General features: G+C 53.4%; 8 protein-coding genes across 8 annotated transcripts; 3 read left to right on the top strand and 5 right to left on the bottom strand.

Annotated features, from left to right (window-relative positions):
• Positions 1-727: 727 nt before the first annotated feature.
• Positions 728-4,360, top strand: NCS57_00738000 (Zn(2)-C6 fungal-type domain-containing protein; the record flags this gene model as incomplete). The annotated part of the gene is made up of 4 exons (XM_053057234.1): positions 728-1,507; positions 1,558-1,667; positions 1,726-3,936; positions 3,991-4,360. The coding sequence occupies 4 exons, from the start codon at positions 728-730 to the stop codon at positions 4,358-4,360; spliced, it is 3,471 nt and encodes a 1,156-aa protein (XP_052913429.1).
• Positions 4,361-8,082: 3,722 nt separating this feature from the next.
• On the bottom strand, positions 8,083-9,669 carry NCS57_00737900 (uncharacterized protein; the record flags this gene model as incomplete). Its single annotated transcript, XM_053057233.1, has 1 exon — positions 8,083-9,669. The coding sequence occupies one exon, from the start codon at positions 9,667-9,669 to the stop codon at positions 8,083-8,085; it is 1,587 nt and encodes a 528-aa protein (XP_052913428.1).
• An 818-nt stretch (positions 9,670-10,487) lies between these two features.
• NCS57_00737800 (C2 domain-containing protein) lies at positions 10,488-13,404 on the bottom strand (the record flags this gene model as incomplete). Its single annotated transcript, XM_053057232.1, has 2 exons — positions 10,488-13,116; positions 13,175-13,404. The coding sequence occupies 2 exons, from the start codon at positions 13,402-13,404 to the stop codon at positions 10,488-10,490; spliced, it is 2,859 nt and encodes a 952-aa protein (XP_052913427.1).
• A 2,319-nt stretch (positions 13,405-15,723) lies between these two features.
• On the bottom strand, positions 15,724-16,528 carry NCS57_00737700 (GAF domain-containing protein; the record flags this gene model as incomplete). The annotated part of the gene is made up of 5 exons (XM_053057231.1): positions 15,724-16,076; positions 16,142-16,221; positions 16,284-16,288; positions 16,351-16,455; positions 16,526-16,528. The coding sequence occupies 5 exons, from the start codon at positions 16,526-16,528 to the stop codon at positions 15,724-15,726; spliced, it is 546 nt and encodes a 181-aa protein (XP_052913426.1).
• Positions 16,529-17,927: 1,399 nt separating this feature from the next.
• NCS57_00737600 (Letm1 RBD domain-containing protein) lies at positions 17,928-19,030 on the top strand (the record flags this gene model as incomplete). Its single annotated transcript, XM_053057230.1, has 2 exons — positions 17,928-18,919; positions 18,976-19,030. The coding sequence occupies exons 1-2, from the start codon at positions 17,949-17,951 to the stop codon at positions 19,028-19,030; spliced, it is 1,026 nt and encodes a 341-aa protein (XP_052913425.1). The 5' UTR covers positions 17,928-17,948.
• An 883-nt stretch (positions 19,031-19,913) lies between these two features.
• Positions 19,914-20,442, top strand: NCS57_00737500 (SCP2 domain-containing protein; the record flags this gene model as incomplete). The annotated part of the gene is made up of 3 exons (XM_053057229.1): positions 19,914-19,929; positions 19,988-20,188; positions 20,279-20,442. The coding sequence occupies 3 exons, from the start codon at positions 19,914-19,916 to the stop codon at positions 20,440-20,442; spliced, it is 381 nt and encodes a 126-aa protein (XP_052913424.1).
• A 192-nt stretch (positions 20,443-20,634) lies between these two features.
• Positions 20,635-21,969, bottom strand: NCS57_00737400 (NMO domain-containing protein; the record flags this gene model as incomplete). Its single annotated transcript, XM_053057228.1, has 6 exons — positions 21,831-21,969; positions 21,235-21,771; positions 21,160-21,188; positions 21,024-21,109; positions 20,791-20,970; positions 20,635-20,743 (listed from the first exon to the last, which is right to left on the bottom strand). Exons 1-6 carry the CDS (start codon positions 21,952-21,954, stop codon positions 20,635-20,637), a joined length of 1,065 nt encoding a protein of 354 aa, XP_052913423.1. The 5' UTR covers positions 21,955-21,969.
• Positions 21,970-22,462: 493 nt separating this feature from the next.
• Positions 22,463-23,104, bottom strand: NCS57_00737300 (uncharacterized protein; the record flags this gene model as incomplete). The annotated part of the gene is made up of 1 exon (XM_053057227.1): positions 22,463-23,104. The coding sequence occupies one exon, from the start codon at positions 23,102-23,104 to the stop codon at positions 22,463-22,465; it is 642 nt and encodes a 213-aa protein (XP_052913422.1).
• Positions 23,105-27,549: the final 4,445 nt, after the last annotated feature.

The following is a 27,549-nucleotide window of genomic DNA, read 5'->3' as shown; positions in this document are numbered from 1 at the left end:
CAATTGGCTCTCAGCAGCCTCTCGCCTGGCCCGCCCACCCCGGCAGACCGTCTTTTGTGCCTTGAGCCTTGAGGCTGGTCCCATCGGTCCCAGAATTGCGCTCGTCTCTCGACGGTACGGTCGACATCATACCTACCCAAGACTCCATCCACTCGATCTCGCCAAACTTGCGCCTTTCTTTCTCCCTCTCCCAGCAGCCTCTCGAGCGCGTCCCTCTCGCCTCTCCTCCTCCTGTCGCCTCCCCCCTCGCCTCTCACTCTCGTACCTCGCGCAGCTGTCGCGTCTGTGCCCCACCGTCGCCTGTCTCCAGGGACCGAGAGCTTGTCGAATCTCCATCTCGTCTCTGCCCAACTGCTGATCCCGCCGGGGCCTGGGGCTGGCTGGCTGGACTTGACTCGGCATCCTCCTGTCTCTCTCAAACCTCCCATCTTGCTGACGGTACGGAGTACTTCGTACATGTCATCATACCCAGTCGTTCCAGACACACCCACCCCCATGCCGTCCCGGTCTATCGACTGCCACTGCTGAAGGGTCCCAATTATCACCCGCCCCTCCAGCTCCCAAGGAACTGGAAGCTTCACTCCCCCGGGGCTTCCTTTGTTTCGCCTCCGCCAAAACCTACAGTACCTATCCATGGCCACCGCTTCCTCGTGGTCCCTGCTTTTCTCTTCGCCTCGTTCCTGATTATGTGTGCAAGTAGTACCGTACATATATAGCATACACAAGCATGGATCCTGCACCTCCCGATACCAAACGCCCACGCCTCTCTTCGTGGCCGGCCGGCACACCTCAACAAGGAGTGTCACTACCGCATCCTCACCCTCATCACGCACATCCGAACCAGCTTCCACCACCGCCGCCGCCTCCTCCTCCTCCCGGCGCGCTCCATCATCCTGGGACGAGCCCGTATCAACATTATCCCCCTCGATCTGCCGAACACTCATCAGCGCCGCCGACGCCTGCTCATACTGCGCCAGCGCAACCGCATCCCGACGCCGATCGTCGCCATCATGAACAAGAGCCTTACCCTCCTGTCCAAGACTATCACCGGCAACAACAGCAGCAGCAACAGCAGCAACATCCGCCTCCGCATCAGCCCCCTCCGTCGCCGGCGCATCCAGCGCATCAGCCGTACCCGCCGTACGGTTCCCGAGATCCTCCCATAAAACGGGATCCTGGTGAGGATCAACGCCGGCCCAACTCGACGGGCCATGCGCCCGAGGGGATGCCATCGACACCACATCTCCCACCGACCTCTCATCCACCACCACCTCCCCCTCCAGGCAGCTACCCCGACAATCCACCACGACACATGAATTACGAAAGCGCGCCTTCGATGCCCCCGACACCGGGTGGCTATCGTGCTCCTAGCTTCCCCCCGCCGACTCCCGTCCCTCACCAACCATCTTACGAGCAACATGGAGGATATCCCTCCGGCCACGAGCCGTTCTATAGTGTCTACTCGTCATCCGTACCAGCTAAGAAGAAGAACACGCGGGCATCTCAGGTATGAGTCGATTTGTACTTGACGTACGCGCAAACACTAACGAGACGCAGGCGTGTGATAGCTGCAGGCAGCTCAAGGCCAAGTGTGATGAGACCAAGCCATGCAAGACATGCAAGGAAAAGGGCGTGGAGTGCAAATACCGAGATCCGGTACCCAAAGCGTAAGTTATGACACAATTCGCTGGTTTGCCATGGGTTTGGCTAATATCTGGTGATCAGAACGGACAAGGCCCAAGCCGACATTCTGGAGGGGCTCACAGCTGTGCAGAGCTCTCTGAGCACCATTATGAGCCAAATCGGACGATTCGACCAGAGGCTGGTCAAGATGGAATCCCTCTTGCCGAAGCATGCCCCGACATTGGAATTGAAGACCGAGCCTGCGACAGATGACGATTTCAAGCGCGCTCCAGCATCTCCCTACGTTTCGAACGGCGCTTCTGCCGAGACCTATTACCCGAATGAACCACACCGTGATCATCCATCAGCGGAGCCCATTCCTCTTCGCATGATGGCTGAGGATGAGATGGAAGTTGAACCTGGTCCACCAGTCCCTCCTGGAGAACCTGCCATTCCGATCAACCACACGACTCTTGCGGGCCTACTCCTGGAATGGCCGTCGATTCGTGAGCTAACAAAGCATCATCTCGAGCAGGAAGGGATTCGGTACATCAGCGAGTATCCTATCAGCCAAGAGCAGAACAGAGGTGTCTTGATCGTATATGGACGGGGCGAAGATTCTCACCCTTCACGGCATATCCGGGAGCCCGCCGACCATGGAAACCTGGATATGGCCGACGATTCATCAGACATGGCGTCTCCTTCGCCAGCGGCTGACTGGGGACAACTCGGTGGCCTGAGCCCCCCCGATCAGGTGGAATACAAGGGTGGTGTTTTGGCGTTCGATGGAAACCCCGACTTCTCGGAGGCGAAGGTGTGGTCATACGTGGAGAGTTTCAAAGACAACATCCTGAACATGCACCCGATCATCCAGCCAAAGCTCCTAGATTACTGGGTTCGACATTTTCTGGATACTCTTCCTGCGGCGCATCCACGATCAGCAAAGCCGCAGACGTCGAAGCCCGCTTTTGCCGTTGGGGGAGGTTCGCAGACGCCCGAGACCACGGGCTCAAAGCGGAAGCGATCGCCAGGGCCGGATGGGTCCGAGCCACCCACACCCGCGCCGCCCCGTGCCGGCCGGCCGGATCGGTCCATCCACAGCGCTTTAGTTCTTACGGTGCTGGCTTTGGGTAAGATCTGTCTGTATCGTGACAACGTGCCCGACGTGGTGCACTCGACAGAACCGCTTCCTCACGGCAGCCCTGCCATCCGGAATGGCGCTGTTCCTCCTTCGCCGAACCAAGGCTCCCCTCCTGGATTCTCGTCGCACTCGCATTCATCAGGACTCCCATCGCCGAAGGAGCAGGACAGGAATATTCATAGCCGCCGGTCTTCGATTCACGGCGTCAGTGGCTTCCGCTCTGGATATAGTCTCAAGAAGAACTACGAAGTAATTCCAGGCTTGGAGTACTTTGCCTACGCCACGGATATTCTTGGCAACCACACAGGTGCCTACAACAACATGAAGAATGTGTACGCCAACATTTTTGCGGGATTGTACCATGGACAGTTGGGAAGGCCTATGGAGAGCTTTGCCTTTATCCACAAGGCGAGCCACAAGCTCCAGGTCATCATGAGACCGAGTCTGGACAAGATGCGACGAATCAAGCGGAATAGCGAGTTCATTCAGGAAACCAAGTACAACCAGCTCGCCCTGACGTTCTGGACCTGTCTCCAGCTTGAGAGTGATCTCATCGCCGAGATGCAGCTTCCGCCATCGGGTCTTCTCTCGTATGAAGACGACATGCCTCATCCTAACATGAGTCTCCTCGAAGGTTATGACCAGCGTATCCTAGACAGCTACCCCGGTCAGCTGTATCTCCGAACACATCTCAACAGCATCCACCGGATGTTCTACGCCCCCGAAGACCCAACCAAGGCTGGCAAGGATAAGTTTAGGAACGTCGGGGTTGTGTCTGACGCCGTCTCGGGGATGCACTGGGTGGCTCCCAGCTTTGCATTCCGGGAGGATGATCCTCCAGCGGACGATATCCTAGCGGCAAGGCTGCGGGCCAAGTATTGGGGTGCGCAGGTCATCACATATCGACCATTTATCCGACAGATCCTGCAGTTCTCGCACTCGATCAAGAACCATGCATCCAGCCCCAACTTCCCCAACGTCACGTCCGAGTTTCGACAGGATATTACGGCACCCGTGATCCACCCCAAGGCCAGGACACATGGCGATATCGATCCGCAGGTGGTGGAATTGGCTAAGAAGGGTATCAAGGCACTCATTGAGAGCACACGGGCCTTCCACGGTCTGGGTGAAAAGCGACCCATCATCACGAATGTGTTTGGCACAGCGCATGCGTAAGTGGCGATTGATGGATTCGATTTTTGAGGGTTAAACTGACATTGTGATAGGCAATGGGGCAACCTACTGGTTCTGTCGGCAGCGTTCAAGGACCCAGTCCTCCACTCGTACGTGGATGAGGAATTGCTGCGAACACTGTTCCACAAGACGATTCAGTTCCTTCGACAATCGGCAACAGCGACGAGCTCACTGAGGACGGATATGCATATCCTTGAAGGCCTTCAGCGAGACCTCTTTATGTACCCCGACCCGAGGACGACCTCGAGCTTCTCGAGCGGCACGAGTGCACCCGGCTACCACACGCCTCGACCAGTTGCAATGGCTGCACCACCGCAGGTGCCTCACCACATGAACGACCAGGTTCTTCCACGACCCATGCCTCACCATCTGCAACAGATGAGTTCATCGCACGGGCAGTGATGACAGACAATGGCCGTTTCAGACGGAGCAGGACGAGACGAGATGAGACGAGACGAGACTGGCGGCAGCGCTGATGACTTTTTTCATTACCATCTAATCATCATGACACGGCGTTAAGGCAACAACAGCAACAACAACCTGACTGACTTATTTGAATACACCATAAGAGTACGGAGAGTCCCGTGGTTGGGGGTGAAAGTCGACACCCAGCAAGGCACACACGCGATGGACTTGTCAAAATAGAGCAACAACGCAACACACACAAACACAAACACATACCCGCTCTGCGCACGCACACCAAACCATCATCTTTGGATACGGTCAACGAGATGTGCAGTGCAGAGCCAGCAGCAAGAGCAAGGGTGCCATTTGATCGGTTCTAGTTGATCGAAGGAGGGCCCCTGAAGCTCTTGTACTGTACCATCAGCGACGGCGCATGACGAAAGAATAATCCTCCTTGAGGTGCAAACCCAAACAAAACTCGAACATGTCGGCATCCGCCTGTATGTATATACATGGAAATGTCTTTTTTTTTTTTTGATTATTATTATTTAGAGAGGTTATCTTTTGATATTTTGTGTTTTTTGCTTGTCAAATTTACTTGGCTCAAAAGGATTGGATTGCATTGCATGCGTGGCCTGGCATGGCATGGCCGCTTGCTTCAATTTCGTTATATGGCACATGATTGTCTTGAGCGTCATGGAACCCATTTTCCTTTATTTTTTCTTTCTGGAGGGACATGGAGGAGATACCACTCATATGGATGGTTGCTGAGCATACTAGGTACATAGTATAGTATATAGGTATTGGGTGATGGTGGGAGGGAGGATTTTTGCAAGCTCACAATCGCTATTTATTTAGTTTATATAGGCACTGCTGGTTTTGGGACCTGAGGTAAAAGAAACAACAATACAAGACATTTGTGTCCAAGTTGGTGTTGTATGTGATGTGCTTGTCTTAGTATGATTGAAGATGAGTGAGTGTTGACAACCCATCTCCATGGTAGATGACGCCACTTTGTATGTACAGAAAAAGAAACCCATGTATATAGACCATGCAAGACCCATCGTGACCCTGCACTCTCCTGCAAGGCAAGGCATTAATAGTATCTATCGCCTGCAGCATCTCCGATGTACAAAAGAGCCTTGAATGCTACCATGCCCCCCCCCTCCTTACACCCTGGTAGAGTGGGGGAAGACATCACCCCACCATCTTCCAGAATGTCTCTCTTTTTTTTTTTTTTTTCTCTCTGTCTTAAAATTTTTCCGCGCCATGACCAGATCGGCGTGGCCGTTTTGTGTGTTCTAGAAGGCTTCCAAGGGAGGGTGGCCAGGCCTTGCAGCCGGATGTCGTTCCGCGGTGTGGTGGTGTTTGGGGGCCAACACTCTTCGGATCCGAGGGAGTGGGCAAAGAGTGAGTGATAAAAAAAAGGGGGGGTCTGATGATGTTGTTGGTTGGTCTATTTGTTTTATCTACTACGTACGTGGTTATGTTACGTGGTGGTTATTGTGGAGAGAGAGAGTGAAAAGGGGAGAGAGTCATCAAGTCTTACGACGTATCTTTCAAAGTGGAACCTTTGTTCGGTCATCTACTGTAGGTAGGTGCTTTACGTGCTGCAACTGTTTACTCTCACCGATTACGAAGGATCGGGCATCCTCGGAGGATTGTTCGAATCAAGGCGGTATGAGGTGACATGGAGGACAGCCTTACTTTGACTTGCTTGACTGAGTGAGGCTGGCAAGCAGGATGTTTGGGTAGTGTCATCTGAGAAAGTACGCTACAAGATGCAAGATGTAACACAAGGATGGTCTATAGTTGCGTCTTGTTCAACCTGTCCCCCAACTCTGCGTTTACCTTGACAAGATCCAACCTCCTTGGCGTGGCTCACAGCGCAGTCTGGGTTATCTAGGCCAAGATTCCCCTAAGAACCCATTTTGAGACTAGCAACTACCACCTTGAGTGCGAATGAGAAGCCGTAGAGATGAGATCCCATTTGAGCATAGTCCTAAAAGATCGAGCATATTTCCATGTTTCGTCGAACAAGTAGCTCCTCCCTAGCAGTTACCATCCGCCAAAGTAGAAATGTGGTATGAGATGTGGCTAGAGCATCAGGAGTCTCTGGATCCTCCTGAGACTCAGTAGAAAAGCGACTGAGCTAGAGCCGTCTTGTTTACACCGTCTACACCGTCTACCAGTCACTTGCCAATCTTGTCACAAAGCTGGCGAAAGTTGTCACCAAGAAGCCAAGAGAAGAATACATAAAGGGGCAACTGTAAAAAGTCAAGGTCCCCAGAAAGTCTAGCAAAGCTGATAAGTGTTCTGGTGATGTAGGCGAGACTAGAGTCCTATGTGCTCTGTCATAGAGGATGCATGTACTCTGTCGACTTTCCAATACTCCTGGTGACAGTCCAGTCGACTATAGTTGTCTCTGTGGGATTAGTTACCAAGCCTGTAGTTCTTAATCTCACACTGAAGGGCCAGTAAACAAATTTACGGAACTCTAGAGGCGGAGGCTCGTCCTTTGGGCGTGAGTTGTCCAGAGGCCACGGTCTTGTCAACGCCCTCTCGGCCGATGCCTTGGAACTCACCGTTGCTACATGAATACCAGTACCTGCTTTTATTCGACTGGTCCAGTACTGAGCCATCTTAAACTACGACAATAACAACGCGGACTTGAAGGCTTGGGCCTACACCCTTACCTCTGTCCAGTCCAGACCCAGAGAGCCTCGAGTTCCGGGGAGGCCCCTCAAAGATGGGATTCTCGGGAAGTTTGTATATATCAATTTGCCCAGACTGGAATATCCAGTCTGGTGTAAAGCCTTATGTATAGCCTCTGAGGCGACTAGTTGACTCTCAAGATCACTGGTATTCCCCAGGCATCCTAGAGAGCGCCATGATGAGATATCGAGGCCAGAATTTATCGGAAGTTCCCTCTGGTTCTTCAAGCAACTCGTTCCAGGCTCTTGCCATAATGTGAAAGAGACACAAGGAGACGTCTGGTGGCTTTCAGCATCAACAAGGTCGAAAAGATGCCGGTTTGCTTGCTCCCACCAGTCACATCAAGGCTGTAACAAGGAATGAGGCGTCATGCAAAATAGTCGCAAATATTCCTCGTTGTGTTCAGACATGTCGTTGCGGGCAAAAGGCTCTACCTCGAATATTTTGGCCTCAAAGACAACAAATATCAAGAGTAACAAAGACGACATACCATAGATTGTACCCACCCGTATCCTCATCCAAGTCCACACCCACCACGAAGATGTAGTATTAGGCCAAAGACTCACTATGCCTCACAAAGAGCTCTCGACCAGTAACATCTGGCCCAATATCACCTATAGAAGGATCTTGTCAGTCTGCGTACCGGTAGAGGAGTATCATTACGATAGATTACTATGCTATCTCGAGGTTGTACGATGATGGCTTCAAAGGACACATATTCACACAAGCAATGACAAACAACTCATACTGTATCAAAGCGTATAAAATAGATTGCTCATTTAGCTTACGCGCATGTATAAAGAGATCTGCAAATAGTCGATGGCCATGATCAACAGCAACATCTCATGCGCATCCATTCAACCTCCTCCTCCACCCGACGACTTCTCTATACAAAAAGCCTGATACATTTCCATGACTCCCAAGTTTTAAGCCACCCAAACGCCACGCGTAATGCAAATGAACCCAGCCTAGAGGGGGTATAAGACGTACTCGCTCCTTTTCCATCAGAGGGTTCCGACCATCAGGCTCTCTAGCATGCCTCCGGTCTGGCATGCCACTTGGGCTCTCTCCACCTCGGCCTTGACTCTCTTGTGGAGAGTCCGGAAGCCCTCGTGCAGTTCCGCTGACGCGCCCACGAATTCTGAGTAGAGGTCTAGGAGGTGGAGGCCGACTTCGACGCATACGCTGACGTATCTGGGGTCGCAGATATGTCCGCAGACCCATTTGAGGATGGGCTGGACCGAGAGCTCGTCTCGAGACTCCAGGGCGTCTTTCAGGGCGCTTCGGTGACGGAGGGCGAGGAGGAGGGTCAAGACGTTGAGGGGTGAGTGGTCGGGCGCATGCTTGTCGAGGACCTGGTCCAGAGCGTTGGCATATCGGGCGTGTCGTAGATCGCTCTGCCATGAACGCTCCTTTTTCTTGTACAGGCGAGGCTCGTTGGCAATAACAACATCGGCACCCTCGCCAACCATATCCAGCCGCTTAGCGGCAGCAACTCTGCGCTTCCGCTTGTTCCTCTTGGCGTCGTGGGCTTCAATTGTTCCCGCCACGAGAGCGGCCATTTCCTTCTCACGCTCCGCCTCCCGATGAGCCTCGAGTCCTGTAAGACGAGTGCGCACGCTCAAGACACCAGACTGCATACCCACAGCCAGGTGACGGTCGACCGAGTCGGGATCATCACTCGAGGGGATGACCTTGACAGACAGTACAGGAGACTGATACTTGGTGCTCGACACGACATTCCAGCCAGTTGTTTCAAACACCTTGACGTGACCTTCGAGACCAGCGCTAACCAGTCGTCGGCCATTAGATGCCAGGCTGAGCGACGTGACCGTCTTTTGATGGTTGGTGATCAGATGCAGGGGTCGTGCGGCGACAAGATCGAGAACACTGATGGATTCACCAGCCGCCGCGAACACGGTGGTTCCCGAGGGCATAGCCAAGACATCCTCGATAGGAGCCGCATGCTTGAAAGTCATGACAGCACTGTTGCTCCCTGTCCTGGGATCCCAGAGCTTCACTGTCGAATCGTAACTTCCAGACACAATCATGTTGGACATGGTGCCGGGCATAAAGTTTGCACATCGAACATAGTCGGAGTGGCCAACAAAGGTCGTGGTAGATTCGTTGCTAGGCAGATCCCACAGCCGAACCGTCTTGTCGTCGCTCGCACTTAGCAGAGTGGTCAATTCCGTGGGAGAAAACTTTGTCGTCCATACGGGCTGCTTGTGCGTCACCCATGTCTTGAGGATGGCCCTCGAGTTGACGTCAAACACCTGGATCTTTCCCGTGTCGTCACCAGCCACCAGCACCCGGCCATCCTTCCTGATCTCGCCGCTGCGCGCGACGTCGCCGAAGCGCGTGATGGTCTTGACGAGCTTCCGGGTCCGGTTCGAAAAGATCTGCACGCGCGTGCCCGTCGTGACGGCGAAGCTGTCGTTGTTGGACGAGATGTGGACGACGGGGTACGAGGTCGGCGACGGGATGAGCAGCTGGTTCTTGAACGTCTTCCAGTAGCGCTGCTCGGCGGTCACGGGCGTCGGGCCCGAGGGCAGCTTTAGCTGTGGCAGAGGTCCCACCTGAGCTGCCATTGTTAATTGTTGCGATGACGAGCTTTGCGATCGATGGTGGGTGGTGGTAGTGTTGAGCTGCAATGGTAGGTTGCGCCGTGATATTTTTTTTCTGCGATAAGATAAAGAATACAAAAGTCGAAGGCTGAGAGATAAAGAGCGCTAGCCATTTTGGGCATGGTTCTATATCCCCTGCATGATCGAAAAGTACGTACCCTTTTGGTGAACGGCATCAACGACAACCACATGTAAGCCATCACGTTTTACTCCCAATGTAGACACTCTGGAGTCACTTTCAAGTCTAAAAGAGCCCCTGGAATATTCAAATAGTACACAAGCAGTACGAGCATCCCATAAAGCCAGAAGTAGAAGAACCAGACAGAGAACCCAATAGAGTGTGCAGCACCCAATGTCTATTCTTCGTCCCAAGCGTGCAATGCGCACCTTCATGATCTTGGGCTTGATAAAATCTATTACAAGCTGGCTTTCTCCCCTTCGATCACGTAAGGGTCGATATCATCCCCCCTTCGCTGCATGTTGCCCAGATTCTTCACCTAGTCAACCCCCCTCAGAAACCAGTCCCTGACATCGTCAATAACACTTCCCTCATCCACAACCACGAAAACAGAACACTATGAGACAGTCACCAAGCAAGGAACAGGTTGAATGAAATATGATCATCAATTTCTAATGAATTGTCCAATATTTTCCATTTGGACATGTTCAAAACTCCTACATTTCCATGATCCTTCCATATCTGTTCCGCACGCTAACGCCAAATCAAACCCCCTGATTGTATAGTACATTCGCTCTAGGTCTCATTACCTTCGTTCATCTATTCAATATCCTCCCCTTCGTCGGGACCTTCCTGACCCGATGTCGATCCTCTGCATTTCTTCCATCAGGGCCAACTCATTACCGGGCCCATTGGCACCGCTCATCATGAGTGGAAGAGGGATCTTGGCTGGGATTGGTGGACCCCCATACACCCCACGGTTCTCGTCTTCGAAATCCCAGGTGCTTGCTCGCGGCAAGCCTCGAAGAGAAGAGTTTCCGTAAGGGGTCCTTTCCTGGTAGTTGTCCTTGGAGATCGGCGCCAAAGGACTAGACGCCGCAGGAGAATTGCCAGCAGAGGCTCTGTTTCGCTTCTGGAGCCGAGCCCGACCAGTAGGTGCTGGAGGTGTCCGCGGTTCTTCGGAGAATGTGTATGACGACGTGTTCACCGTGGACATGGAGTGACGACCAGTGCGGCGGGCCCTACGAGTGCTGGGCGGCATTGGCTGCGCCCCCGACAATGGAGGTCTCGATCGTGGTTCTGGTGCCGGTTCCTGATTCTTCTTCTCTGGTTCCGGCGCCCAGGTATCCTCGGGAAGATGATCCGAAGGGTCGATTTCTCGCCCATCATAGGTGATGATCTTTGTCGGCTCACCACCCAGATAATCTGGCGGCGTAGGACTGGCCCCATCCTTCGAAGAAACAAGACTCGGGTTCAGGGCATCATAAGAGTCGGGTCCGAAGGGGATCTCGGTTGACCTTCGGTTCTCATCTGGAGGAGGCGCAGGGCTGACCGACTTGCGCTTGATTTTGTGCTGAGGGTTCGGGCTAGTGCGAGTGTTTGGCGAGATAGCTCTAGGCTTGATTATCTGCTGGTCGGCCGCAGAGGTATATGTGATGGCCCGTCTGTATGGCTGGATGGCATAGCTTTGATCATAGCCTTGGTCATAGCCCTGATCATAGCTTTGCTCGGGTGGTGCTTGGTTGTATCCTGACAAGGACTCGTTCCGCTGCCGACCTCGAGTGGGTGTTGAGAGACTTTGCGAATGTGGCCGTCTCTCATGTCGGCGGTCTTCGTAAATCAGATCTGTCAACTCCTGAGATTGGGATGCATCCAATCCTGGCACAAGCGCCGCAGGCATGTTAGGGAGTGCATAGTTGGAGGAGCTCTGAATGTGCTTGGTCTCCAGCTCAGACCCATGACCCGAATGATGGCTTTGGCTGCTGTGGGAGTGGTACGAGTTGTCACCAGGGCTTCTTGAGAAGCTTCGTCGGTGGGAGGAAGTCAATGCGACTTGCCAGTCCTCCGGGTTGTGGTATCCATCATCTTGGTTCTGGTATCCACGCGCAGGCTGCGAGGGTGAGTAGTCGTCCCGATAGGGAGAGCCTCCGGTTGATCGCCGCAGAACCAGCGGCGCAGGGCTCGGGTTTTCCTCAAAGGCCAGCTCGTCGGGATACATCCGCGAACTACTCTGCCTGAAGTTGTTGACTGGCGGACCGCCATTCTCGGGCGCATCCTCGACCGTTGGTTGCATTGACCGATAATGAGGATCGTAGCTGGCGTCATAGGAATTGTGTCTCGGCGTAGTGTCGTAGCCCATTCCGTTGGAAGACGGGACAGGGTTGGCAGCCGGTGCCGAATCGTACGCGCGAAAGGTTGGGCGCCCCGGGTAAGGTACCAGGGATTGAGACTGCGATTGTGGCTGGGGCTGGGGCTGCGACTGTGATTGTCTTTGAGCCTCATGTCTCAGAACGTCATGTCTCATCTGCGGCATCTTGACCGGTGACGTATCATAGGTGCCCCTCGGCACAAGTTCCTGACCTGTGCCGCTGTGTCGGCTCCTATGGGCAGGTGGTGGCGGTGGACGCTCATTTTCCATGGGAGAGTACTGCCTGGGATCGTCCATAGGCGCCATTGCAGGCGGCGGCTGGTCATAGGGATCCTGGTGTGGAGAGTAGTGGCCCCGATGATCCATCTGGTCCTGCTGAAGCGTATACCTCGGACTGTAGTCCCGGTCATCGTAGTGTCGCGGTGACCCTTCGTACATGGACCTGCGGGATTGGCGAGGCACCTCCGCGCGTGTCGGTGTCACATATTCTTGTTGTACAGGCGCGTGCGCTGACGGAGAATAGTTGTCTGCGTGACGGCTGCGTGTTGATTGTGACGGTGGTGTGTTGTACTCGACTGCCTGCAGAGGAGACTGGGCCTGGATAAAGGCGCCCGAGTGTGAAGTCTGCTTTGCATGTCGCGGAGGAGTGCGGTGATCAGGCCCCGCAGGTGCTGCTGAAGGGAGTGCCGGAGGTGCCGTTGTGGGAGCTGCTGGGGGAGTCGCAACAGGAGCTTCGCCGGTTACAGGATCAGATGGCAACGGCCGTCTCTTGACTGGCGTTCTCTGCTTGACGGATCCTTGCTCTTGCTCTGCGGGGGCAGGCTGCTTCGGTTTCGCCGCGGGCTTGTCGGGCTTGGGACGGGTGTCGTAGAATGTGATTTCCACCCTGATCTCGCCAGCGTATTTGCCCTTGCAGCTTAATGTCTGCCACATGTCGCTCTGTCCACCGCCGGCCACAATGATACCTCTGAGGTCAATCCATGACTCTCCGACCAGATCTGTCCGCTTGTCGTCGGTAAAGACGGAGATCTTGAGCTGGTAATAATCTGGACAGTCATGGACTGTGAACCGCAGCTCCTGGTCCCTGTTTAAAGCCAGTCAGTCCGAACTCGATTTTAGCTCTCAAAATCGTCAATGCTCACCATTTGGGCGTTTGCCCGCCTCGGATATCTGTGGTTGTCTTCTTGGCCTCCTTGCCTAGCCGGGCGGCGCAGTAGGGATCTTGCTTGCCGATGGTCTTGCGATTCGGCAAGTTCTTGGCGCGGTCGACGATAGCGACCAGAGTTCCAATAATGGGGCCATCGACCGACATGTCGGCAAAGATGCCCGCGGTGTGCGCCGCGCTGAGCGGGTTCTTGACCTTGGTGGCCATGATCGCAGCTCGGTGCGGGGGCGGGGTGCTCGGGATTAAGGTTGCAGGTGAGGAAGAAAAATGCTGGAAAATCGATGCTGTCGGTTTTTGTTTACATGGACGAGGCGTCGCAGTTGACCAAGGGATAGCTTGGTTTCACCGTAGATCGAGAATAGATTGGTGTCAGGAACCGCAAACAAGGACTAGCCCCAAAAGAAGGCGACAATCGGCAATGAAATCGAGAACCCCGAAACCAAGGACAGAGTGAGAATGAACGAGTCAAGGAACAATGAATAATCCGGAAAAAGTATAGTGGGGGAAATAAAGTTTGAGAAAGGGAAAAGGGATTAGAAAGGCAGAAGTGACGGTACCGCGGATGGGAATGTGAAAGGTGCTAAGGTTTGGACTCGTGGAGGAGGAAGAAGCTGGTGGTGGTGGTGGTGGTGGTGAACGTTGAAGTGTTTGGCGCTAACGGCTGACGCACGCAATGGAGCTGTATGGTTAGTAAAATCCGCCAAAGGGAGGTCGACTCGACTCCCACAAAGAACTGAGGATGAAGGAGGAGGAGGGATGGATGTCAGGTCAGAGAGAGCAAGCAGTCTCTTTCTTCCAAATGAGCTCCTCAAAGCTGGATATCGAAGCGTTGTATAGGACCAGCTTGCGTGTGGTTGGGAGCCGAATGCGGTAGTACTGTGGGCCGTCGTGGGACGGAGTGGACCGCCTGGCGGGAGGCTGGGCTGAAAACGGGGGGGCTGGTGCGCCGCTGCAGGGGCTGAATCGAGGCTCCTGGAGCGAGCGAGGAGCCGCCTAGACGCTGCTGTGGCCTCCCATTCGTCCAGCGCCGTCGGGGGATTTGCAGGGAAACCTGCGCCAGGAGACAGGGGGGGCTCTAAGGTTTGGGCGCGTCCAGGGGACTGGGACTTGGACCTTGGCGAATTGGACAGGATCCGCATGAAAATTGAAATGGCCAGTCGTCGGAGCGCGTCACCACGAGACGAGTTTGTTCCTTGCTGTCGGATGGTGTCCCGTTTATTCAGGGGATCGCCCAGGAACAGATATTCGCCTAGCCGAGTCTCGGCATTTCAGGATCCAGAGACAGGGAGGGGAGAGTCAGCCCCGGCGGGTTTCAGCGCGACTGGCCTTGGATGTTGAACGCCGTCAGTTGCAATCCGAACGGAGTTCGGATAACTTTGAGCATTGGATAAAGTCATCCACCAGTCATGATCGAGACTTCGTATCGTATCTGCACCGCCATGCTGCTTTCGCAACCCGCTTCGCACGCACGCTGCGGGAAGACTTTGGAACGCGCGTGTTTGGCCATGCCAGGTCACAGCCACAGGAGACTTGCGTACCTAGCTCTCAACGCTCTCGGACTGACGATTTGCCAAGCCGTGGGCTGACGTTGACAGTTCCATCCCACCTGTAGGACCTTGTCTTATTACTCGTCGCCTCCCTCCGCGTCCCGAGTCCCTTGGGGCCTTGGATATTCGCATCATGGCCCACGTAACTGGCCGTGATCCGTCATTGTGTGGTCTGTGCCGGCCCATAATCGCGACCATGGGCGGTATCCATGCCACCCGACCTGCTTAGCTGCTGTACTCTGATGGCTGGATGTGTCCGGCCTCGCCAGAAGACTGCTAAATTAGGTAGCGATCAAGCAGCTCTCATCCCACAAACTTGTGCAATGGCGGATCCCATCTCCAGTCTGCGGGGACCTGCAATGCAAACTCAACGACGACCCGAAGCCCGTCCAATGGACCCCCGATGAAGAACCCCTGCAACGCAATTGATTGAATCTAATCAACCCGCCTAACCTCTCAACGTCCAAGCAAGCTCCTGAAGAGTCTGGACTGCTGCCTTTGACCCACCACCTCGATGTCATTCTCATCTTCCTTGGCTGGCTGAGACGCCAAAAACAATCTTTTTTCTGCTCCTCCACCACGGTCCCTCCGAATCAGGTTTTTGCGTCCAAGTTTCCGGCGGCAGAGGAGTCTTCATGGCGCCCTGTTGCCAGGGAGACAGCCAAAGAATGTCACGCCTTCGATTGTTTGGGGCATGAATTTCGAGCTAACCACTGTTTCCACCCAGCTCCGTCATCCACTGGTTTCGCCCAACGGAGAGATGTCATGCTGTAGCGCCGCGGGTTTCACACACCCGTTTCTAGAATAAGTGGGTGTGGGCGGGTGGGTGTGGAGGAATGCGCAAGCAATGCAGGTTCATCAGTCATCGGTCATCAAATATTCATCGATAGCGGCACAAATGTGAATTATCAGGGAAGTTACCCTCAGGTGTCAGCTTACGGAACGATCAATCCGAGATCAACGGGTTCATATTTGCATTCTACCAGTCACAGCCCTTGGCGAGCAGGGCGGCAAGCTGCTCCAGATGAGCCTTGTCCACCTCGTCAAAACCGTTCAGCTCCGCGCAGTCAATGTCGATGATTGCCACCAACTTCTTGGAACCATCGCCCTGCTCAGCCACGATCGGCACAACAATCTCACTCTTGCTATCTCCGTCGCAGGCGATGTGCCCCGGAAACCTCTCCACGTCCTGGACGAGCTGCGTCTGCTGCGACTCAGCCGCCGCTCCGCACACGCCTTTGCCGAACTGGATTGTCTGACAGGCGACCTTGCCCTGAAACGGACCCAGGATGAGCTGCGGGTCTTGAGATGACTTATCAAGGACGTAAAACCCTGTGTGCGAGGATATTCCATCAACATCAATCATGTCCCATCGCGGAGAAGGGTCCGTGACCTACCGGCCCAGTTCACATCTTTGCTTGGGGAACCCAGCGACTTGTACGCATGCCAGAGCAACGACGCAGCATTGGCAAGGTTACTATAAACCCGTCACTAAGCCGCTCATGAAGGGATGTCAACAATAGGTAAGGTTTCACTCACCAGACCTGTGATGGAGACGCCCAAAGATTAGCCAAGTAGTTTCGGCAGTAAGGGAAGTATCACAAACCCAGTTTCGCTGGCCGGTAATCAGGCCTTCGGTTTGCCAGAGAACCTGTTCGTAAGCGTCCTCTTTGGTGATGCCGTCGGCAAAGTTGGATGCATCAGCGTGAACCTGGTTTGGGCGTGAGTTTAGAGCTTGAAACAACGGTGAAGACTCGGCAGTTGGTTCAGCCAGAACGCACCATCTTCTCGACTTGGACGACCTCTCAAACTCTCGGGGCTCTGATATGGGTTTCAAGGATATGCGTCGTGGTATGAAAAATTCAACACAAAGTTTGGTGATGTTGTGGAGTTGAAAGCTGGAGACTCAGTCATAGATGGTTGCTTCGACTGAGTCCCAGTATGAATTTGGGCTCCCCGCAAAAATGTACACATTGCGTCTCGATGCCATTTTAGCGGTACTGATGCCAACGATTCCCATGCATGACCGCCAAGGCAAAATAAACGCCAGATTCGTTCAACGTGCATGCAGCATGCAACAGCTTGACCCTTTCGATAGTCCTCATACGACAAAGCCTCCCTGGCTATTCTATTTGGCGATACAAGAGGTCTCACAGTGGTCACGCGACCCGCCCTAGGGCTTAACTGAAGACCTAGTGCAGGATAAGAGAAGTGCACTTGAGTAAACGCTAGTCGGATCAAAGATTAAGATCAACTGCCCCGTGCATAAGATTAGTTCAACGCATTGAGGCTGGGAAAGATATCGTTGCTCAGGAACTAACTAGCTACTATAGAAGTGGCTGGTTAAGGAGCAAGCAAACTCGGACCAACGGCGTCTTGAACTATTGATTCAATCAAGAAGTTCGTCCGAAGTTTGCTATCATCCTTATCACTCCAGGATCTACAGTAGCCGAGAAACACACTACCACGAAGTAGGACAGCAACGGCCTCCTCTTGATTCTTGGCTCGGTGTTCCTGCAGCTCCAAGAGGTTGGGGTTCCGTCCCTACCTCCTTGCAAAAATCGCCGACCCATGTCCATGTCGGAATTTCAGCTCCAATGAAAACTGGGTTTTGTTAAGCCTGCGCCTTTCAGGCATCTCTAATTGAAGGGTTCTTGTTTTCCTTTTTCGTCGTGGGATTGCTGCTCACCGCGTCCGCCTCACGTACAAGGTGAAGGCGCCACCGCTCTTTAGAGGATGCGACTATGACAAGGAAGAGATATTAGTTGACTTGGGAGTGAGAAATAGGAGATGACACTTCTCAATTAACTTACAGACGTTATCTCTCGTTGAACCGGGTGATGAGTGTAATGCTCGTTGCCTTTGGCATGTGCCAAAGGGCACGAGCTCGAACCGAACATTTACGGGCGCATGTATGTGCAAATGAGCTGTGTAGCATTCTTCTTGGGCCATTTATCATCCGCCATAGCAAATACTCTTTCAATTGCTAGTATGAAGTATTGATAGAAAGAATGAAAGAAAGTTTCAATGCTCAACCGTTTGTCACGGTACCAGAAGATCGGCACCGGCCCCGAATCTGCCGACGTCAACGAAACAGACCAATGACGCATCGCCTTTTAGATTTTGAGCTCTTGGCCTTGAAAGCTCATCCTCACCCCAAAAGCCCCGACCTCACCTCCGAAACCCAACCTCTGCCCCCCGGCCATGAGCTCCCGAACGCCATGGCGGCTCTGCGCCTATAGCCAGCGCCAACAGGTCCAATGCCCGCGCCATTGGACCCCTTTCGCAACGTCGTCGGCGCCCTGGCAGCAGCAGCGATCCATCCACAATGACGGCCCCAAGAGCTTGAACCCCCTCGTTAACCCCCCCGATGTGACCCGACCACCGCCGCTCACCCTCCCACGACGCAGGGACTGCGATTCGGCGCCGAAATACTACTTTGAGCTGGGAAAGGGATATCTTCGCTTCTACAAGGACGGCCTCAAGAATGTGTGGGCGAGCCGTCGTCTCCTCCGCGAAAAGCTCCAACGGACCCCCGCCGACGACCGACCCTCGATATTCAGACCATACTATGTCCCCAAGACCTTTTCCAGGGCTGATTGGGTTCTCCTCTGGAGAGTCAGGCACGACATGATACGACTGCCTCTGTTCGGGCTCATGTTGATCGTGATTGGGGAGTTCACCGTACTTGTGGTCGCATACGTCGATAGTGCGGTGCCGTACCCTTGCAGAATACCGACCCAGATCTTTACAGCCCTCGAAAAGGCCGAGCAGCGTCGCAAAGCAGCATTTGACGAATTCGAGGCAAAATACCCTAACGGCGTGCTGAGCCCCCGTGTCACGCAATCCGTTGCGCGCGCCCATGTTCTCAAGAGTCTGCACCTTAGCGGATCGATCTGGGACCGTTTAGGATTCCTCCCGCCCGGTATGTGGCAGGCAAAGGGACGTTACCGCATGGCATACTTAGAAGGCGACGACAAGAATATTATCGAGGATGGCGGGCCCATGGGACTTCAGTACGATGAGCTGCGGATCACATGCGCAGAACGCGGGATTGATACTCTTGGGAAGAGTGAGACGGAGCTGAGAGGCTGGCTCGGCGACTGGCTGCGGTTGACAGCATCTGATGATATTATAGAAAGGAGGCGACGCATGGCGGTGCTGTTCCTAACCAGGTACGTGGTATCAGAGTCAAATCAGTCAAGGCTTGGCGGCTAACACTTTGCTTTAGACCCGAAAACTGGCCCCAGCACCGAGACTTTGGCGTCCCTGAATGGCAGTTGTAGTAAAAAGCAGGCAACCGAAAATGGAGGCAGCATATGGGAGCAAGCGATAGACATGAGCAACGGGAATGACTTCACCTTGGCTCTCACACATGTATAACAACACATACAATACCGGCTGGATATCCACTCAGCTCTTGGTGATGCAAGATTAGCTCAGATCCGAGTCAACTGCATTGGGGTCTAGCATGTGTATGCGCAACCAATGACACAGTCTGGTGAGGGCCTTGAGTCTGATGCTGTACTCGACAAACGTGAGTCTGTCAATGTATGCAACTGTAGTTAACTATCGTCAGCTTCATTACAGAAGCACGATATTCTCGGACTGCCAAAGTTCAGCATACCGTTTTGCACGTGAAACACCCAAGCCAAGGCTCCCAAGAGTCGAGGCCTGTCCGTCCTTGGCCTCTGAATGGCTTCGGTGCAGCTGTTTCCGAGCTAGACGAAAAGCACGTGGCCACCATCTGCCGCCAACTGACTCGGCTTCCGACGCATTCGGGGGTACAACTGATCATTACAAGTCGGCCATGCTAATCTCATGTATCTTTTTCATCGTCTCCAACAAAAAGGCGACAATGTCAAGAGATCTGATGCCAGTTGGGACCCGCTTGGGGGATTGTGGGGAAAGGCTCAGCACATGATGCAACTCCGAGGTTCACATGCAACGATCGGGGCCGACCCCAGAAAAGCCCAACGTCCATCGCCGCCGTCAACAAGATCCATGACCTCTCATTCTCTGTAACCCCCAGTCGCCGTTTAAAAACCTCGGTCAATTCCCCCACACTTTTTTCTCTTTCTTGCTTCCTTGCATCTCCATCTCGTATCCGTCCTCTCTCTACAGATCTCTTGCTCGACCCGTCAGCTCTCATAAACATCACCAGCAGCCATGTCTCTCAAGAACGGTACGTTGGTAGACACATGCCATAGACGAGAATAGACCCGAAACTGACTCTGCGACAGACAACTTCCCTTCCTCGGCCGCTTTTGACGCCATCAACGCCGCCATCAATGCCAGCGACGCCGACCGCGCGGACGCCATCAAGCAGGGCAACGGCGTGTACGCCTTCGTCCTCAAGAACGCGAGCGGCGAGGAGGCTAGCTGGCACATCGACCTCAAGAAGACGGGTGCTGTCGGCACCGGAGTTGGCGCCAAGCCTGATGGTACGTGAAGACAGCATAGACGCGATGCGCTCATCCGAACCCTCCGGCGCATTCATCTACGCGACAGCGCGGCTAACACCACCACTCTAGTCACACTGAGCCTCTCAGAGGAGAACTTTGGCAAGCTCGTCGAGGGCAAGGCCAATGCCCAGCGCCTCTTCATGGGCGGCAAGCTCAAGGTCAAGGGCAACGTCATGAAGGCGACCAAGCTGGACCCCGTGCTGAAGAAGGCCCAGACAAAGGCCAAGCTGTAATCGCGAGCAGGGGTCACGGTGTCTGGATGAGCAGCAGTCTTGCCTTTTTTTGTATGATATCAATTTCTTGTTTGCCCCCATTGCCTCGGCGTAGAGGCGACTACTATATAGAGGAGTATATCGCGCTCTGTCAATTGATATGACTTTTGTCTTACATCAGATGGGATGGGTTTCATTTCATACGTCATCGCGTCAGACGAGACCAGCCGCTCTCTGAAGCGCGACCTTGGCCTCTTCCCGGACCTCGCGCACAATCTCACCAGCCGGCTGGGCCTTGTTGATAAGACCAACGCCGGTTCCCCTGTTTCGCAGTTAGACAAGGCAGCAGAATTATCCCGAGACACTTACGCCCAGGTGTTAATGATTCGGCTAGCATCCTCCTGTGAGTAGTCCTCCTTGAGGCTCCGCTGACATTCCTCGAGAGATGCGCCAGTAATGAACTTGTTGTGGATAGGCCCGATGATGGCACGGCCGTCGTATAGAGGTCCCCAGAGGGTGCTGTTATTAATCCGGTCGTTGAAAGGTGACCTATGTCTCGTAAGCTTAAAGATGCTCTCTGAATGTAAGCTGGACACACTCACTTAAGCGTGGACACTCCACCATCAACGGCACCGAGGACAATGTCCTTTCGGAACTGGGGATAGATGGATTCGGTCGCGACAGTGAACTAGGAATTATAAGCTTCCTTTTTCAACCATTGACCAGTAGATGACTTACTCTTGTTCCCATCACGACTCCCTCAGCGCCTGTCTCAAGTCAACATCAGCAACTTGCAACCTTGGAAACACTCACCCAGGGCCAAGGCACCGGCAACACCTCGCCCATCGGCAATGCCTCCAGCAGCCACGATGCTGATATCTTTATCCCCAAACTCATTCTCCAGCATAGTTCTCACTTCGGGCACGAAGCTCACGATACCCGCACCCTGACGAAACTGGTGGCCACCAGCATCAACACCTTGAGTCACGAGGACATCAGCGCCGTCAAGCACCGCCTCCCGGGCCGCCGCGACATTGCCGACCTGGACAAACACTACGGGGGGCACGTCCAGGCCCTTGAGCGCGGCGATGATGCTACGGTGCGGCTTGACGTCACCGTCCGGCGCAAACAGCCAAACCGCGGCGGGCCGGTGCTTGGCCAGGAGGGGCAGCGCCGTCTCGGTGAAATGGCCGATGGACTGGTGTCCCGTGATGAAGCTGGTTCCGACCCGGAGCGGGCCGTCCGCCGGTTGGTCGGCGCCGAGCAGGGTGCGGGCCTCTTCGAGATCGCTGGAGAGGGTCTTGATGTGCGCCGAGTTGGGTGAGAGGTCAGCCGTCGATGGGAGAAAGCCTATTAACATCAGCCTCATGGATTCAACATTCATTACATGGAAAAATGGATATTAATACCGAAACCGCCGGCTTTGGTTACCTCGGTCGCCAGCTGGGCAGAAGCTGCGCCAAGCATAGGTCCATTGCTGATGAGGGGGCTCTTTGCCCACGGGAAACGGTTCATAAGCTTTGAAGGACTCATTTTTGGGGATGTTGATGACATGAGATGGAGTTGAGAGACGCTGTTGGGGAGATTCTCTTTTATATGCTCCGGCTTACATGGATGCCTCCGTCGTATTGCTCAACAAATGAACGTCAAGCACCCAACGCCTAGTCTGGTGGATGTACGGATATGGGGCAACGCAATTGTGACTCCTAGGTCTGATTTGTCATGATGCTGCACCGCGGAATAAGGAATCGGAATCATACAGACGTCGTTGAAGTATCTCCGCGGACAATTGAGTGGAACGGTCAACTCGATAATGTTGCCATGTCCCTTTTTTATTCGTTGTCAAACATAACTTGTTCTTCTCTTGTAACTATTTAACATCACCATACAATCTCCAGGGACTTGCTGTTAAGAACCTCGGGCGTCAACTTGTGAACCACGACCACTGTCCCGACATTCCCATACACCTGCTCTGAACTGCTCGCACTGGTTCGTTCCAATCCTAGAGCTCCATTGCAGCCGCAGAGGAGGAGGTACCAGCCTACTGGTTCCTTAAGTCCCGTTCGATGCAATTGCACTCCAGTGTCATATGGCGCTCAAACGATCTTCGCTCTATGACATCGATAATCTGGTCGTATCGGGCTCCCAGGCCAGTCCAGTCTGGATACTTTTTCATATCCACCCACTGTGAGCTTGGTCCTGCCAATGGCCCATTGCCCCAGCCGAGTTCATTGGCAGTGCTCCTGCGGTAACGGTAAATCGAGTTGCCCGTGGAGGCGGCCGTGGAGGCGGCCGTGGAGGCGGCCGTGGAGGCGGCCGTGGAGGCAACCGGGTCAGGCTGTGGACCAAATGCCGCGTTCTCGCGTTCCTCCAGGTCCAGAATGAAGCCTATGGCTGTTTCAAGATTCGTGCGAGCCGCTATCTTGCCACGAATCGTGACGGTCTCGGCATCGGGGATCGAGTCAAACGTGATAGGGGCACTTAACCCGTCATCCTGGCCAGTGAGGATGATCAAGACCGGCATATAGGTAATTAGACGAATATCGTAGCACCGAGAATAGTCTTGCCCCTGGATATCAATAGCTATAGCTCTGAATAGCGGTCGAGTTATGTAATACTGCTGGTTCTCGGGGTCTGTTTTGGGTGTCTTGCTGTCAAGGCCGGAGCAGACAGTACCGTGCATGCTTATAGTCAGGTCTACCGCAGAGTCTTCGTTTTGGACTGCCGGCTGGTCTCTAAAGTGGAGGATGTGGGCGATGAACTGGCCATACTCTATATCAGTACGGTAAGGGCGAAACCACCGCGATAGAGGTAGTTGTGGAGGGCAGACCGAAGCATTTCAGGATAACCTGCTCTGCCTGCAGGGCCTTTCAGCAGAAAGATCGGGACGGTCTTGTTCCAACAATTCAGCCCCATGATCTTGTCGAGATGTGGCATATCTTTGAGGAGATGTGGATGGTGGATCTGAAAGGTCTCCAGTTGGTTGCGATGGTGCTCCTCCAGGCTCCCACGGAGATGGTGTAGAATCTCGTGGCGCTCGAGTTTTGCTTGGCGTCTCCGGACGGTGTCGAGATCATGGAAAACTCCGTACGGCGCAAGCCAAGATGGGCCTGTATTTTGTGTTGTAGACATAGACGGGGAAGTATAAAGGGCCTTGCTGGGAATAACAGTGTTGATGAGACGAGTTGGTTCTGGGGTACCAGCTGGATGGCGCTTGTTTATACACAATGAAAAAGCCTCTTCTCTCGAGGGCCGTGGCTCTGGACTGGCGCCACACAGGCTAGACATAACCCAAGCACAATGAAATGAGAGGCCGAGATGCATGGCGTAGTCTTAAGCTTCAGACTGTAGGTAGATGAATGGAAGACTAAACACGATGGACAACGATAGTTAGCGTTCATGGGAGCGAGAGTACAGGGCATGGCCATCCTCGGTGACAGTCATCCCCGAATCGCAATAAACTCAAGCATCGTACAACGCCGAATTCTAGACAGCTCAAGCTTGATCATCCCCGGTGACTCGCGAATCGTGTCAAGCGGCATCGAGGACATCAACGGCTTTACCTGTCCAATACGATCTCGACATTGGCCCTTTAACTAGACGTATTCTTCGAATTTAAATTCGAAATGGGCCCGGAAATATCTATTTTTTCCGCTTGTCGAGATTTCTTCGTTCCTGAAGGTGTCGCTCACTTTAGGGTGAGGATCCGAGCGACATTCCTATCATGGAATATCACCACGTGTGAAACACAAAAAGGCATAAAATACATCTTGTCTGCTCGATGAGCTGGTACCTCTTTCCCAGGGTTACCTGGTGCAAGAGGTTCATAATGAGGTAGGGAGACCAGCAGTGTCGTCTTGCAGCCGGGATGAATACATCTCCCTAACTACCTACCCAATGTGATGAGAGTAAACCTCGGGTTATAGCAGTATCATATGATAGTTATCATATTTAGCGAAGAGTTAATTGTAAGTTTCTGTATATGATTATGTACATTTTATGACTATTTCCTCCCGAGGCCATCAATAGACAGGAGCCTAGGTCCTTGGCGTGGTGAACAAGAAGTACACAACAGAACCTCCCTTTGTGGGAGGAAGGAGCCAGCCAGAAGTGTCTGAGGGGTAGCAGGGACCCCGTAGACAGCTACCCACTGCGTGGACTATCTCTCTCTCTCTCTCTCTCATCGCCCGTTGGTTCCCTGCGTTTTATGAGAGACCATCAATTGAATATGCACGGATCTTCTACCCTCTCTTACCTACCCATATAAGGAGTGTTTTGTTCCACACGTGACATCGAATCCTCACTACAGTGGTTGCTCACAATCACACATCTTCCGTAGTATAGTGGTCAGTATGCAAGCTTGTCACGCTTGAGACCCGGGTTCAATTCCCGGCGGGAGAGATCGCCCACGTCACAAGACGTGATTCCTTTTTTGCATTTCGCCCTTTTTTGCCCTTTTCTCTAATTTTTTCCTAATGATGATTGAGGCAGAGTCAGTCCCAATATCACTGTTGTAGTGCATTCAGATGTTGACATGCTAACTAAGTGAGCACGTGACAGGCCTCTGAGTGAGGAACCTGAGCGCAGGCGAGCTCGAGATCATCGAGTTAACCATGTCGGGCAGCTTAATATTGAGTCCAGCGAAAGTCGAATTAGAGACCTGGGGGTCGGTCTATGTTCGTGCTCTATTTACCATGGGGCACGCGGAGATAATGAACTCCCTGAAGGAGAGATCATGGACTGCAACCTCATATCACCACTACCCTACATCAATCCATAAGTGAAATTGCATCGCCACGACTTCAGCCTCAATACTATATATATCTGCAATGCACATCGGTCTTTATTTGATGGTCTGTTTTCTCGTCATCTCGATATCCCAATGATTATCCTGGTAAACAAACTCGTGATTGTATCTAGTCACAACTGGTGGACTGCCGACTGCCCCTTTCGCGCCACAGGACATGGACCTACCAGCTCCAGTGCCAAGTATCATAGAGCACATATATGCCCTGGGATCTGTTGGGGCTCTACCGAAACGACGCACCCAACAATGATACAGACCTTCTAGCCCATAGGCGAAAGGACCGTTTATGCTTTCGTTTACCGACATGAGATGTTTCAATTCGCAGGTCCCTGCGTACGAGTACGTAGCATCAATCCAGAGAACCTGGATGATAATTCATGGTCGTATATCCCCCCCAAAATTCGCGCTTCAGCACCGATCCCATCTCCCCCTACCCTAGCTCATGGTGATACTAGCCAGGCACAATCTTAGATCAGGTGCGTCCTATAGGGCGCGTTAACAGGATGGCGTGTGTCAGATGAAGCCGGCTTCCATTCCCACGCGACTCCCGAGGTCGAGACGGTGTGATGGTTGGTTATGCTTTTTATCCAGCTTCATAACAAGATATCCCAATGGTTCATCGAGCAACGACCTGGGAATCTGGCATTACAATTGGCTGTTGTTGTGCCAAAAAGTCAAATTGGCATCCGCATGCAGCGCATGATTGGCCAAAAGGGCCTATGCATGTCTCGTGAGCGCCAAATGACCTAGCCATTCGGAGATTTACCCAATGTTAAATGAGCTTCAAATTTCCGAAAGCGAGCAGCTTGCCCATCTTGATTTCCCGCGGCTGGCATCAGAGGCGCTCAGAGACGGTACTAAAAGCAGGGTAAACACCTATGACGGGGTTCAGTTTGAGTTCGGAAGTCTCAGTGGAATGTCTGATCCCATTGGGGGCTCAATGACTTAGACAAGTGGTCACCCTTGCTAGGCAACGGATACTGAAAGCCAGGTTCCGGTAGCACGATGGATGACCGTCTCGAGGTGAAGCATCCTAATGGCATGTTCCCTATGCAATCTGCCCCTAGTAGCGTAGAACAGCGCGTCAACATGACGGAGTCCTCAACATGAATCTTGAGATCGACAGCCAACAAGCAAGGCAGGCAAGATTCCATCGATGAGGGTGCCCATGCGACCTGGCTAGCTGGCCTGCATAAGCAGAGACAATACAACGTCGGCAGCAAATCCGAATTAGGCCGAGCTGGGGAACAATGTGGCGAGTGCATTAGCCATAACACATGCGTGTACGAGGTGCTTGTGAGACTCATGCGTTGGCGACGAGCCGTCCAGGACACGCAGCACCCATTTTAGCCGCCGAGGGGAACGCGATACAGAAAGAGGGAGGTGGACGTTTTCTGCACAAGGGGCAAAGCCAGAGCCGCCTCTAGCGGGGGCCCCTGGCCGAAATATCTCTCTTCTGAGCCGGGTGCTGTTGTTGGGGCCGGGGTAGTAAGCAACCTCGCATCCTCCCGTCCTGGACTATTGGGTAATTGAAGCCTCGTGCCCCGATGGGGATAGATGGCAGATGATGAATCAGGCGATGAGGACAAGGCCTTCGATTGCATCCGTCAAGGAGGGGATTTCCCTGCTCGATACGAAGTTCGTCCTCCAGGGAATCTGTAGATGCGAGGTGAGGAACGGATCGGCTGGATGGGCAACGGAGCAGTTCCACTCCCAGCCGGCCGGATGGGAGTGGCTGTCCTGACTGAAATTGATGGACGGGTGCTAGCAACGTCTTGACTCTTCTGGCGCGTTGCTGTGGCTTGTCGAAGTGCTTGGTTGCAGCCCCGGCCATGGGACGGATCCGGCCGCTATGCAAGCTATTCTCGGTAGGTACTGATGCAAGGAATAATGAATAGTTCAAGCGGAGAGGCACCAGAAAAGAGCCTCAGGGCCACGACCTTGGCATTTGCGTTTTGTTGCGGTCAAGACCGCGAGAAAAAAGCATGGCACTTTGTTGGTGCAACGCCGCACAGCTTCGACGTAGCAATGCCTGTGGTTGTAATGCCAAGCACAAGTCCTACCTGCCGATCCATCTGGAATCCATGAAAAAGGGTCTGTCGAGAGGAATTGAATTGGTCCAGATCCGTGCCCTTTCACACCGGTTGCAAGGCGCCCCCCGGATGCTTGCGAGGATAAACCACCAGAAAGAGACTGCCCCCGCTCGACGAGAACCTGAACTCTCACCCTGATTTTAACCTTGAACCCATGCATGCCCGCAGCCTTCCGTCCCCATCACCATCCATCGCAGATGATGGACGGCCCGGGTATGGAGTACCTGG

Source organism: Fusarium keratoplasticum, chromosome 5, assembly GCF_025433545.1.
Source record: "Fusarium keratoplasticum isolate Fu6.1 chromosome 5, whole genome shotgun sequence".
In the NCBI taxonomy this organism is placed as follows: Eukaryota; Fungi; Ascomycota; class Sordariomycetes; order Hypocreales; family Nectriaceae; genus Fusarium; species Fusarium keratoplasticum.
The sequence above is the reverse complement of the archived record's forward strand: the minus strand, read 5'-3'. Positions and strand labels throughout refer to the sequence as shown.